Genomic DNA, 13,449 nt, shown 5'->3' with positions numbered 1-13,449 from the left:
TCAAAAATGCAATTTAAAATTACCCCTTGATGCAATTTGGTATGCTTAATAAGTTTTTTCTGCCGAAATAATGGGTTTCTTTGCACTTATGAAACCATCCCGCAATTTTAAGCCAGTACCTTTGCACTTGACAGGTGGTTGTTAGCATTGAAATTCCGAGAACTTAAACAGTTTACCAAAAGGTCTGTGACCTTTCAAACTCACCTGATTAGGGTTTAAATTAAAATAACTAAAAGAACAATACTTAACATATCATCTCAGTACTTATTATTTAGTTTCGATTAGTTACAGTTTGATGTGAGAATACATTTCTACAGAATAAACGCGCTTCTAGTGATTAAAATAAACATTTTTAATATATTTATTTATCAACACTTTGTTGAATTACATACTTGTAAGAAAAAAAACTTATAAAAAAAAAATTCTGATTACAATCACAAATATAAAACTAAAATAAAAAATACGAATAATGAAGTTTATTAGCGTGGGCACAGGAAATTTCTTAACAGATTTTTAGTATTAAATAAATGAAACGCCTTTGAAGTTTATAAAAACAACCCTTGGCACTGTTAAAATTTACAAATAATTCGGCGAGCACATGTATTTTAAAGACATGTAGAATTAAGTGCCAAATCGTATTCTGGTCAAAAGCCAAATGTTTGTTGAATAACCGTATGCTCGAGCCAAACCTGTCTCGTATCAATGTCTATGGTAAAAACTTGACAATATCACTACCACCACCACTACAAAAAAGTATGTGAACAGTAAGAACGTGTTAAAAAGCTTCAAATTATATTTATTTTGGAAAAACAGATATTCGATATTTAAATTAATATCAGTTCCAAAATCTAGTAATGTTTTGTTACTTACCACAATTCATATTCCATAAAATTATTTCTCATCATCATCAGCTGATGGTTTATTTCTGGAGTAGGCTTCCATTTTACTCTAGTACGCCTTGCACTCTCTACATCCACTGGTAACCAACCTCCTTGACGATATCGTCAGGCTACCTAGTGGAGGATGGGCGGCTGCGCGGTCTTTTGTTCTGCCGATGTCTCCATCCGAGGAGCCTGCGGGTCAATCGGTTCTTGTCTAGCGCGCCTGCCTTACTACGTAAAATTATTTTTAATCAAATTGTAATACGGATTTTAAAATGTTAAAAACTATCCACTATTTCAACTGTACCTTTAAGTAATGTTATCATAATCATTTATAACGTGTAAATACGTTCTACTGCTCGGTTTATCCTGTATCGTACTCGTATTACCAGCGTTTTATTATTTAAGGTTACCTTGACTTTGCGATTTGCGGAGGTTAATGAACAATTACGGAATGCAATAATCTTATTACGCTTTTCTTCATAAAAATTATGCTAAGTTAAATTGATATTCAAGGAAATAACAAAGATTTTTTAAGGTTTATTATTAATTAACTTATTATTGTGTTACAATATACAAATATACAGTCTTTACAATATTCTAAACCTACATAGTATTAATAATAATTAATACAATTAAAACAAATTTAAAACGTTTGGTCCCTGTGTATCTTTAATACTAGCAGTATCGCTGTATTGTGATACTTATTTGTTAACAGTGGAAAGCACCAGCTCTGGGTTCTCCAGTACTATCTACCAGGTGCCTACTTAGCAGTAGTCGATTCCAAAGTTCGCTAGTTCGCAAAAGAAAGTGTCTGAAGCGGACCGTGGAAGACTTCCAGCCATCAAGTCTAGTATATATCCATTTTGTTAGACAACTATTCATCAAGGCTTATTTTAGTATCAAAAGATATATACGATTAAAAAAAGACTATGTATAGAGACCGCAAAACTATTACTTAAGTCTTAGAAAAATGTTTTTTGTTGTTACGATTATTAAGTGAACTGTAGGTTACTTTAAGTTACAATAGTATTGTGATCGAAAACAATAGAGTTAACTTTTTAATCAATCAAGTGTTCTGCGCTTGCGCAACCGACGTATGTCGTTCGAGTTCAACAATTGGTGTGACATTGCTTTGTAACTTCATTTTAGTTTATCTCAAACAGTGCTTTTTTCGTCTTATTATTAACTACACATTTCACGTTTTGTATACAAAAAAATGTAAACGAAAATAGAAAAATCCAATGGTGCAACCGGGTTTCGAACACCCAACCTCGGCAGTTAGAATCGAAAACAGCAACTGGGCATTGATATTTTTTTTTATTATTTTGGAAATGAATATAGCCTACGTATTCTAAAACGTCAATCAAATTAAAAAAGGTCAAACCAATTTTTTTATATCTTCTTTGACATATTGGATAGCGCTCAAGACGAGATTGTGACTTGGGATACAAATTAGAATACGAACCTATGACGTGTAACCCACTCGGTGATAATGTACTATAAAGTTTACGTTTAGTTACCGGGTTACAAACATAAGTCTCTTCTTTATAATATAGATATATATTTTATTTCGCAATCTTTATTAGTTTTAAAGACTCAGTCAAAATATTAAGGCGTGTGCTATTAGCCAATCATAACGAAAATGGCAAATCGAATTATCACTTGCATAACATAGATACAATAAAATTGATTTACAATTACGGTGTCTGCGCCCCGCTGACATAACCTTGCGATAGACAGACGTCCATCGTATTGTTTCTTCAGTATACATCTAAGATTATATATAGATATATAGTCTAACATTTTTAGTGTTACATATAAATGCTAAAGTATGATCATTATTGAACACTAGCCGAACTTCGTTTCGCCTTAATAATTTTAGTTAGCCTTTTTAGTAGCTATACATCATATGGAACATTTTGCTATGCTACCTTATACAGACTGTTCGATTTCAGTAGTAATATAGTATAAAAATTCAAAATCATTTATTCATATTGGTAATAGGTACATGAACGTCAAAAAAGAAATATATAGGTATATGAAATTCTTCTAATTTTACATTTACTGTCGGTTCTTAAATCAAGGGCGTAGAACGGAAGAGAAGAGGAAGAATAATCTCTCCGCCACTCTTTTTAATCGCCAAGTTTTTGTTTTACACAACGTTTGTAAGGAGCTGCAACCATTACACCATGTTCCACATGACATCTTAAGTAATGTATAATAATAAATATTAAAAACAAAGATTTGTCCTCTATCAGCAGGAGGCATTGTGAAATAGGAGTACGCACTTATATTCTCGTGGAAACAACACGCATAGATATATCAGGCACACATACATATTACATAGGTAGGCTTTAACCACACCCACAGCACACCCTTATATTACAACATATAAAAATAGAACCATTATTTAAATAAGGCGTGTACGTAATGTCGTATCGGTCAACGTTCCCGATTCGCCATCAATTTATAACAATATTACATCAGATTGGAAACGATTACAGCACGTGTTTCATTGTTTTAGTTCAACATTATCGTAACACAAAGAGACACTATAATCATTTTTCAATATCGATTTTCTAAAAAAAAACATTAATCTTAAATGTGTTTCTTTTTTATTATTTAAAAATTAGTTTTGTTTGTTATTAGTAAATTTCGAAGCGTATTTGTTAACAAAAGTTAATGAGCCGGTAAAGCTCGATAAAAATAAGGCAGCGACGCTACATGGGTTTCATAGATAGGTGATCTGCCTATGTATCCGACACATTTTGAATTTTGGACTTGAGTCTGTTAGATGCGCTAATATAAAAGTTCATTGGTTCACGACCGGGGATCGAACCTACGACCTCAGGGATAAGAGTTGCTGAAGCCACTAGGCCAAAACTGCTTCAACTAAAAGTAAAACTCGATTCAAGTGAAATGTATATTGTCACTTACGGTATTAATTCTTTGAATAATCTACGACTCGTATGTAGTTACTCGTAAAGTTAAGCAAGCTTTAGTAATTTTTTTTCTCTATACTGAGATACACCATTTAAAACATAAATCATTTTTATTTTATAGCATTTACGGTTTTTAAATATATCAAACATATTCTTTGACGTTCTTTCACATGAGTTACACACTCACATATAATTACCTACTATGTGAAATCTATCGTTTTCACTAACAAAGAATTCACTTTCGATTTTACGTACCGCATTGTTCAACTGATTTGTTATTCACATTTAATCGCAGCTGTTCTGTGTGAATTACTTAACAATGGGCCTTATCATCGGTTATTAAATGTATATTAACTTAACAACTTGATTCAAAGTGTTTTTCTTAAAACATTGTGAGTTTAGCTTATGTTAGTACAGAAACAAAACAATTTTCTCTGGTATCTTTATATATTTTTTTAAATACATAGGGGGGGGGGGAAGGGTAGTCATAGCAGTCCAGCCCATTTGAGTGGGTGCTTTGCCTTTGGGAGGATTATGCTATATATGTTCATGTCACATATGTATGTAGTATGGACTAAATTATCCCCTACCCATACTCCCATTTGATCCGTTGTGCGTTAAGTTCCTTCCAGAAGCTCAAAAGTTTCCTCACAGGCTTCACGGACTGATCTCCGAGCATTTCTGTTTGTTGGAAATCCACAGCCACGTATTCCAGGACTATTGTGACTGATTCCTCTTCTTTGAAACAGGCTTTGTACAAGAGTATGGCCGTCCTTAAATAACGAATAAGATTGGCTAATCAGTTACATAAAAATATATTGTTTATTATTCGTTTCAATTTGAGTAATTGAAATCATTATTTGCTACACGTGTTCTGCTGTCAAACAATACGATAATGATACAAGAACTTTCGCTTTATTTGCTATCATTATGTATTAGCGAAATTGTATTTAGGATTAACAACGAGAATTTCCTGCAATCATGCCGGCTTATTGACTATCAAACGGCGGATATATCTAAATAGCGATTTAAAAGGAATGCTATACGCATCATTAGCAGTTTTTGATCGAATCTCGATCGAAGTCGGCGAGTGCGAAACGGTCGATCGACCGATACGGGCGCGTGCGCACCGATGATCCGCGCTGTTTCATTGAAAGGAATTTAGCATCCTGTGATAGATAAAGATGATTTATTGTTGTCTTCATTTGTTATATTTATGCTAATTGAATAGGAATTTTATCTAGAACTGCCGAGCTATCCGATCGGGCTGTTGCACTTGCAATTTACGTACCCTGTTTTTATAAATGTAAACTGAAACAAATACTGCCTTTTTATATATATGCAGTGGTCTTTTAATCAAACAATAACCTTTTTGCATAAACCTTTATCGTTCAATCGAAAAATTACTTGCCAAAGCAAGACTTGGTTGCTTTATCTATCTTTTTATTTTTCAATATCGTGTTCTATTTTCAAGCCGTGACTACGATTTCAGAAATTACTCAATACGTCGAAATATACTAAATTTGAGTATATGTTTAAAGGTTACAAATAAGTTTTCTTATCTTACATGTAATTTCTGATTTAATTCCTTAACTTTTTTAATATCACAACGGTATATGTATGTTGCCTGTCACTTTATGCTTTACAACGAGTTGAGCTCCAATGAAATTAGAATAATCCCGTTTGCCGGCGAGTTCAGTGAAGATAATGACAATCTTATCTGGCAAGTACCGGGCCAGCCCAGTCCTATTAACGCATGACCGACTTTCCCTAAGAATTTGAACGCAGATTCTTAGCGATTGTCTATTAGCTACTAATATATCCTTAAATCTTGTTTATTTCTATCCATAAGTCCATTGCTTAGAGGTTTTTCTTTTAAACAACTTTGTTAAAAAAATATACAAAATTCAACTACCGTTTCTGTAAAATATCTCGCTGATGCTGATGTTAGTTTTATTCAAAAAAATCAGACTTCGGGAAACTTTACTTCTCAATGATATGATATTATAAGAGCTCGGATCTCGGATTTTAGTATAGTACCTATAACTGTTTTAATGGACGTGTTATATTAAAACAGTTTTTTTAACCTGAATAACGAGATTTTACAAAATAAGAAAATTTTCTGACATTTACACAACTCGAAGTATTATTAAACGTAACAAAAACTGTTTTAAGACCTACAACGCACTAGCGGCTGGCCGCAATGCGGTGTGCCGCTGCGGCGGGCCGCACATCGATTATTATATGAAACCGCACGATAACAACGCATTGACTTGCGGTCAACCGTCAACCGCTCCGGTTGATCTGGAGCTCCGGCGAGCCGCACCGGTTGAATGATGCGGCGCGCCGCGTCCCCTCCACGCACTCGGCGCGGTTAGCCGCAAATACCACGTCCTACCCGCCTCAGTCATCGCTTGTTCCTTGCGCTAGACACTATGCAGAGATTTTTTGACGATATTTTCTACGATTATATAAATAAATAACTGCCGCAACTTCTTCAACGTCCATCATGCGCAATATTTCAAGAAGCACTGACGAGTGACGATTGCGGCAGACCGCAATAGGACCGCAATAGGGACGGTTAGCCGGAATACGGCATGCCGCTACGGCGGACCGTATGTACCGCGGCCTGCCGCAGCGGCACACCGCATTGCGGCCAGCCGCTAGTGCGTTGTAGGCCTAAAGTTAGTATTAAACTTATTTCAAACTGTACCTCACCCAAACCGTTAGTACGACAACGATAAGACGGCCTACAATCCTAAAAGGGAGTAAAATTAGCGGTTTGTAATCAGTACGAGTATTGTTACGGTTTGCTGTTACTAATTGGAGTGACAGTAGGTAGGTCCATGTGTCGTGCGGATAGAGATCGCCAAGTGTCAGTCACGCGATGTCACGGACAATTTGTTCTGTAGTCTATACTAATGAAGTGTCAGAGATCAATCAGGAATTATCTATGGAAATTCACTGAGAGAAATAGCGAATGAATTTAACATGTTGTATTCTTGAGGCCTACTGAACTTGCAGGGATTAAATTCTAATGAGTTTTTTGGCTTTTTTACATAATATGTAAACCCTTTTCAACCATATCCAATTTCTATTGCCAGTTTTGAAGAGGTCAGACAGCGATTCAAATATAAGTTGCTTACAAATCGATCCCCTAAACCAGGTCCTGGACTAAATAATTCTCCCTGGACCGAGCCCTAACTTATCATGACGTTTTAAATACACATATCGGTTGCTTTCAGATATCGCTAGATATGTTTACGATACGACACACTTAACCGCGGCAACTAACCATTAAGATTAAGAAAACCTTTACAAACTTGCAAACAAGTTAAGTATATGTTAACGATTATGCCTGTTTTCCCACCATGCAACTTGGATATGTATTGAAAATGCAGTATATAGTCTAGAAAGTATTGTGTATTACGCCATAGAGGCTATTCTTTATATACGTAGATCGGAAACGTGAAACTTCTTTAGGCGCATGAGGGTAATTTTTTTACGGTTGAAACGCAATAATAATAATATTAGCGTCACGAAGATGTGCAGCGTTTTTGTCGAAGAAAAGGGAGAGAGCGATTGAGACCGGTTGAGAGAGAGTGAGAAGGGCGAATTACCTTATAGATTAATTTTTTAAATTAAATTTTCGTAAAGAGAATTTATGAAATATCAGTATTGTATATTTTATGCAAAATTATTAAATTAATAATTGTAAATTAAAATGCCACGTGTTTTTATTATCGAAGAAATACATTTAAAAAATTAATTAATAATTTGTATTAATTTTCGACACTTAATATTTTAATGACAATTAAATTCATTGAATTTCTACTGTTGAGCAAATAAATAAAAATGAAATAAATAAATAATTATGAACAGGACTTAAAAATATTAATTTGCCAAAGAAGTTTCACTTCTTACATGTGTATCTTTTTTTATTGATTTTAATTCAACTAAAACGGTCACAATAGCTTTGATGTTATATTACAAAGTACAAAAGGTCTTTATTAACTGTTAAGGATGATAATGTGATCAATCAGGGATGACGTGGGAACAGAAGACCGCCCACGCTATCACATTCACTGTTTGTTCCTTTATCGAGACAATTAAGCACTTAGCTGGGAAGAGGTAATGGTATCAATTAGTTACTTTTCTTTTTATAAGAGAGTTCTAAGGGTTAATTTAGGATACTTCAATGCACCTATTATTTCTGATGTCATCTCATTTGTAAATGGCATTTATTGATTACCAATAAATAATATCATTATGAAGGCTATATACGTGTCCTTTACTAATAGACACACAATAATATTAGTAAAATAAGAGAGAAACAAATGCCTGGATCGATCTAGCTAATTTTGATATTGAAATATTTGTAAAAGTTCAGGGAAGGTTTAAACGGTGAGAAACGTGTCAAATATATAATAAAAAATTACATAAATACTTGAGTTACCAATGCAACCGTTTCTAGGTTCAAAACATTTGATGACTATTGTTTTTTTTATAGTTAAATATATGTTTGTAATTAAACTCTGGATCGACTTTTATTCAAGTGGTATTCGAGAATTATTCAGAAATACAATTAGATTAATTTTTGGTTTAACACTTTTATTTATTTATTGATGATCAAACAGGTTTTTTATAGGTTACAATTAGTAGTTTTATGGTCAATTATTAAAATCCAGTGGCGCTAAAATCCCATATTAATAGCATTGTCTTTGATCATTTTCTATAGATTAGGTAATCAGATTTCTGTGATAGATTTTTGGGTTTTAAAACTCACGTTGTTTGCTTTCACGTAAGCAAATGTCAATTTCAAAATAAATAATATTCCTTGGTTCTTTAGAGTACAGAGTCTCAAGCCATTAAACTAACTGTGTATATGACCGGTTACATATTTAAACTAAGTTATATTATGCAATTTTATCTCATGTATTATTTTGTTTGTTACAGAGATGGCAGCGGAGGTGGTTCGTCTTGTATGACGATGGCGAACTTACCTATTCATTGGATGAACACGTAAGTTTTAAATTTACATTACGCTAAGGTTTAAATGATTAGTGTATGCGCTTATATAAGAAGTGTATATTATATATTTTGGACCCCTGGCTAAACTGCGTATGCTTAGGACCTCGGTTTGATTTCTGAACAAAAAATTTTTCAAGTAAGAAAGTAATAGCGACATGTAATGTTAAAAAACAAAAAAAAATCAATTAAATATCTCAATATCTAAATGTCAAGTTATTTCATATATTTTGAAGGCTGTAAGCAGGCGATAACCAGTATTAGCCGATAGGCTTCAACGTGCGACTCTCATCCCTGAGGTCGTAGGTTGGATCTGCGGCTGTGTCAGTAGACTTCTGTCTATGCATCTAACACTTGCTCATACGGTGAAGGAAACATCATGGCATGGCTCAAATCCAAAAATCAATATGTCAGACGGGTCTGATCACCTACTTGTCTAGAATTAATTATCAAACTATAATAAATTGGAATATTATTTTTTGATATTTATTTACGTCCTACAGGTAACATCAATAATATATAACAAAAAACCTACTAAAGATATAGTCAAAGATGGAATACATAATATAAACAAAAAGGTTAAAACATTTACGAAAGAATCAATAAAAATTATTAAATACATTTAACTATGTAATACCTAATTCGGAGTTGTTGTGTGATGGTGTCAAGGGTGTGTATTGTATGTATGTATATTCAATGTGACAAGACTAATAAAGACAAATAGTCTAGTTTTATGAATAAGACAGTTATAATTATTTTCCTATTGACGTAAACCCATTGTTCGTTCAAGCATCTTAGCAAGGAGTACTTCCGCAAACTCCATATATTAGGTATAGTATATATCTCGCACGATATCCATCCAGTCCATTACCGACGGATAGGGTTGTCAATACCATTTTATTATTCCAAAATTAGCATTTTTTACATTTGCTCTTTGTCGATAATAGAGTAGTCGAAGGGCTGTCCACTTACCAATCGTTTCATTATTTTTTTTTAAACATAAAACATTGTTCATTTTATTTAATGTAATGTAATTAATCCGATCTTATTGAGTTGCATTAACTAATAGTTTAATATATATTTATTTTAATGTTTTGGATATATAAACTCTCTAAATTTGTTATTTATTAATCTATATATATAAAAAGAAAATGGTGTTCGTTTGAGGCTCTTTCACGCTTAAACCACTGATCGTATCGACATGAAACTACCACTATTCGATGCGAAATTTTTCCTAGATGGTTTATGGCTATTTATTTTTTTAATTCCAACGTTCCTTCATTTTTTTATTTCTGTTTTACTTTTATGAAAATTTTTCCCGCTAATAAAAACAAAAGAGGCTTCCTAGAACCGCAAAACGTCAACATCTGTTAAAAACTCGATTTTCGAAATATTTCAATTTTCTTAGCGGGAAGTTAAAAAGAAGAATAATAAAAATATGAAAAAAAATAAAATAATGAAACATAAAATTTATTTTAATTCGTCCAGCAAAGCGGGCGCGAAACGGCTAGTTTATTAATATATTAATTTTATTAACTAAACACTTAAATTTATACTTGTATTCCAACTTAGAAAAAAACTTAGAAAGTTTTTAAATTTTCGAAACGAAATTTTCCCTTCAAAAGCTCAAGAACTCACTAACACGCTATTAAATGTGACAGCCCTGTAACAACAAATTGAAACCAGTATAGGGCATCGCGTAATTGACTTGTTAGCGATATCGCTCCAGACGTTCACCCCGACGTGTGCTGGGAACCGCACATACCAGCGCTCTCAAACATTCAAACATACGTTATATATCAGCCAGTACATTTTGTATGTAAACATCTATTAAATATAGGTCATTGAGCGGATTTTCTGCTGGTTTCCCCCAAATACCTGATGGTGTGGGTTATCAGTGCTATTAATGTTATTAGCAGAACTATCAAAACTCGTTGAATCTCAACTCTTGAGCCTTGACCATCGCCCGTCAGTTGCCTGCCTTTCAATCTTAATAACGCGTTATATGGGGTCATACAAGCGCGTTATGCGGCATACTCCTACAACGCGTGTCCTATAACGCGGATCAAATCTACCGTGTTATAAGGGGAGGGTGGAGGGTTTACTGTATATATCTGGCATATGTTTTGTATTGCATATATGTTCGCCACTCCTTCACGTGTTGATTCATTTCACGTAGGTAGAAATCAGATTTCCATAAGCCTCGCTATAATTGTATTCATAACTGTCACCCACATGTGGCTGGCTTCCGCACTCTCACTACGCCATTATTAGCATATTATTTATGATGTATTTGTTTTTATTTTTCACTAGCAACTTAACTTTCTTATTGGTTATTTCTTTTCTTTCTTATTTCGAAAGGATGAAACGCAAATTATCTAGGCTCATTTACTTGACGTATAAAGGTCGATTTACATCAAACGAACATAGAGCTAGAGCTAGAACAAGAGCATTCTTTCGTAATCTTTTAGTGTAAACGAAAACTAGAGGTATCGATTTACATCAAACGAACATAGAGCTAGAGCTAGAACACAAGAACGCTTTGAAAAGACCGCTCAGTGGCGCGAGCACGTCCGAACACGCTAGAACGCTCTAAGCAACTGTTCGCGCGCTCTTGCGCCGTTTACATCAAGCGAACGAGCATTCTTAGAATATTCTATAGAATCTTTGCGAACGCACTAAGAACAACGAAAGAATGCTCTACGCCTGTTTACACTAGAAGAATTTGATGTAGTGGGGATAGAATGAGCATTCGCTCGTTTGATGTAAATCGACCTTAAGAAACTGGATGACCCGGTGAACATACACATTTGTGTCAAAACTTAATACAACATTTTCAAAACAGAACAAATAGGTCGGACTTCATTCTACAGCTATAAAACACTAATTTCTGAAGTAACAATTTCTAGAGAGATATTAAATATTTCCTAAATAGGAATAGTTTTTATTGAAAAATTATATTGTCGTTTACTTACTATTTGTTTCTACTTAACCTGCCTTGAACTTCCACAAATTTTAAAATCAAATTTAGCCAAATCAGTCTAGCCATTCTCGAGTTTTAGCGAGACAATTCATTTTTATATAGATAGATAAAGTCCTCATCAAACATAATTCATTATAAATATTTTAACCTTTTTAAAGGTTATCAGTTTCGTTGTATATTATAGTATATGTCTGAAGACTTTCAAACACGTTAGCTAAACTTCGTATTTGTTTATTATTTGTCTGTCTATAAACTCATATCGAGATATTGACATGACTGGCGAAATTAACCCGGATGAAAGAGTACTGGATGAAATCTTTCACACTTCGTACTTGAGATTACCAGTTACGTAGCCTCAATGGTACGATTGAATAAGACATTGGTATGTATCTTGCGAATACTTGTATTAGTGCGTTGTAAGGCCTCTTTTAATTCAATATAGACGGGGCTTCATGACGTGTCGTCCTACACTCGATAATTGCGCAATTTCTATTTTATTTGCAGTATTCAAAATTTACTTTATTATACGTGAAGGTTTCGGTTAAAATCTTTATATCAAGAAAACTATTGATAATTTAAAAAACATGTTTACCTCAAAATTAATCATAATTAACCTTAAATTATAATAATGCCTTTATTCTCTGACAGTTACAGACAAAATAACAAATAATTTTAAAAGGGTAATTGGTAAGAAAAGCAATTGTAGACCATTTTTTACTGTGACTCTGAATAGGCCTTACCGTTTGTCGCCCATTTTGCCCCATCCAGGGCTAGCCATCTCCATCTCTTCGGCAGACCATCTGACATCTTTAAACTTGGTGTCCCCTCTTTCTTGTGCCTTCTCTTGGATACCATTCTCATACCGTGAATGATTAATATCATAATAAGAGACATTGCTGAGTCTGTTTCAACCTTCTGTAGATTACATATTGATAAATATACAATACCAATATTATGCCATACGATTTAAAAAACACTATACTTTATAAAGTTACTGCATAATTAACTTTATGAAAAGTTCATTAGATTAACTAACTTTTTTACTTAACTTAAAAATATTTTTTTAACACTATACCTCTTGCACAGTTTCGATGCATGATAAGTCGAGTGACTCTACCAGAATTTTATATTCATTCGAATTTAAATTCTTCAAAAATGTTAATTTATTTATTATATATATATAAATCATAGTGCGACGGGCAGTGACTACATTCAGGCAACCCTGAATGTTAATAATTAAACATGAACATCATATAATTATTTAGTTTCGCTATTCCTACTATTAAAAGGACATTACAAAGATATAACTTAACATTCCGTTGCAATTAAAATAACGATCGCTTACATCACTGCTATTTACCGTAGTTTAAGTCAAATGCCACGGACACAATTAAACTTAAATCCGAAAACGCCTCCAGCCTAATAGTCAAAAAACAATTTTACATTAATACGAGGTATTTATATGGCAAGTGATGATTGTGTAATTAAGAATATTTATTTTCACTTTAAAATATATTTGAAGAACAAAGAACCTCTGGCATATAGAATTCATTGCGACCGCTTTAGAGTGCATGATTAATATTAATATACTCAGAACAAACGCAGGCTGCAA

At 33.5% G+C, this 13,449-nt stretch overlaps 1 protein-coding gene across 3 annotated transcripts in view; it reads left to right on the top strand.

Moving 5' to 3' along the window:
• Window positions 1–13,449, top strand: part of LOC125054549 (protein outspread-like) — a 229,401-nt gene that overhangs the window by 167,936 nt on the left and 48,016 nt on the right. For all 3 annotated transcript variants that reach the window (XM_047656514.1, XM_047656515.1, XM_047656516.1), the window contains exon 3: window positions 8,783–8,848. In XM_047656514.1, the coding sequence (XP_047512470.1) occupies window positions 8,783–8,848 (66 nt within the window). The remainder of the gene's footprint in view (window positions 1–8,782; window positions 8,849–13,449) is intronic.

The sequence above is a fragment of the Pieris napi genome, chromosome 12 (genome assembly GCF_905475465.1).
Source record: "Pieris napi chromosome 12, ilPieNapi1.2, whole genome shotgun sequence".
NCBI lineage: Eukaryota > Metazoa > Arthropoda > Insecta > Lepidoptera > Pieridae > Pieris > Pieris napi.
This window is presented reverse-complemented; position numbering and strand designations above follow the sequence as displayed.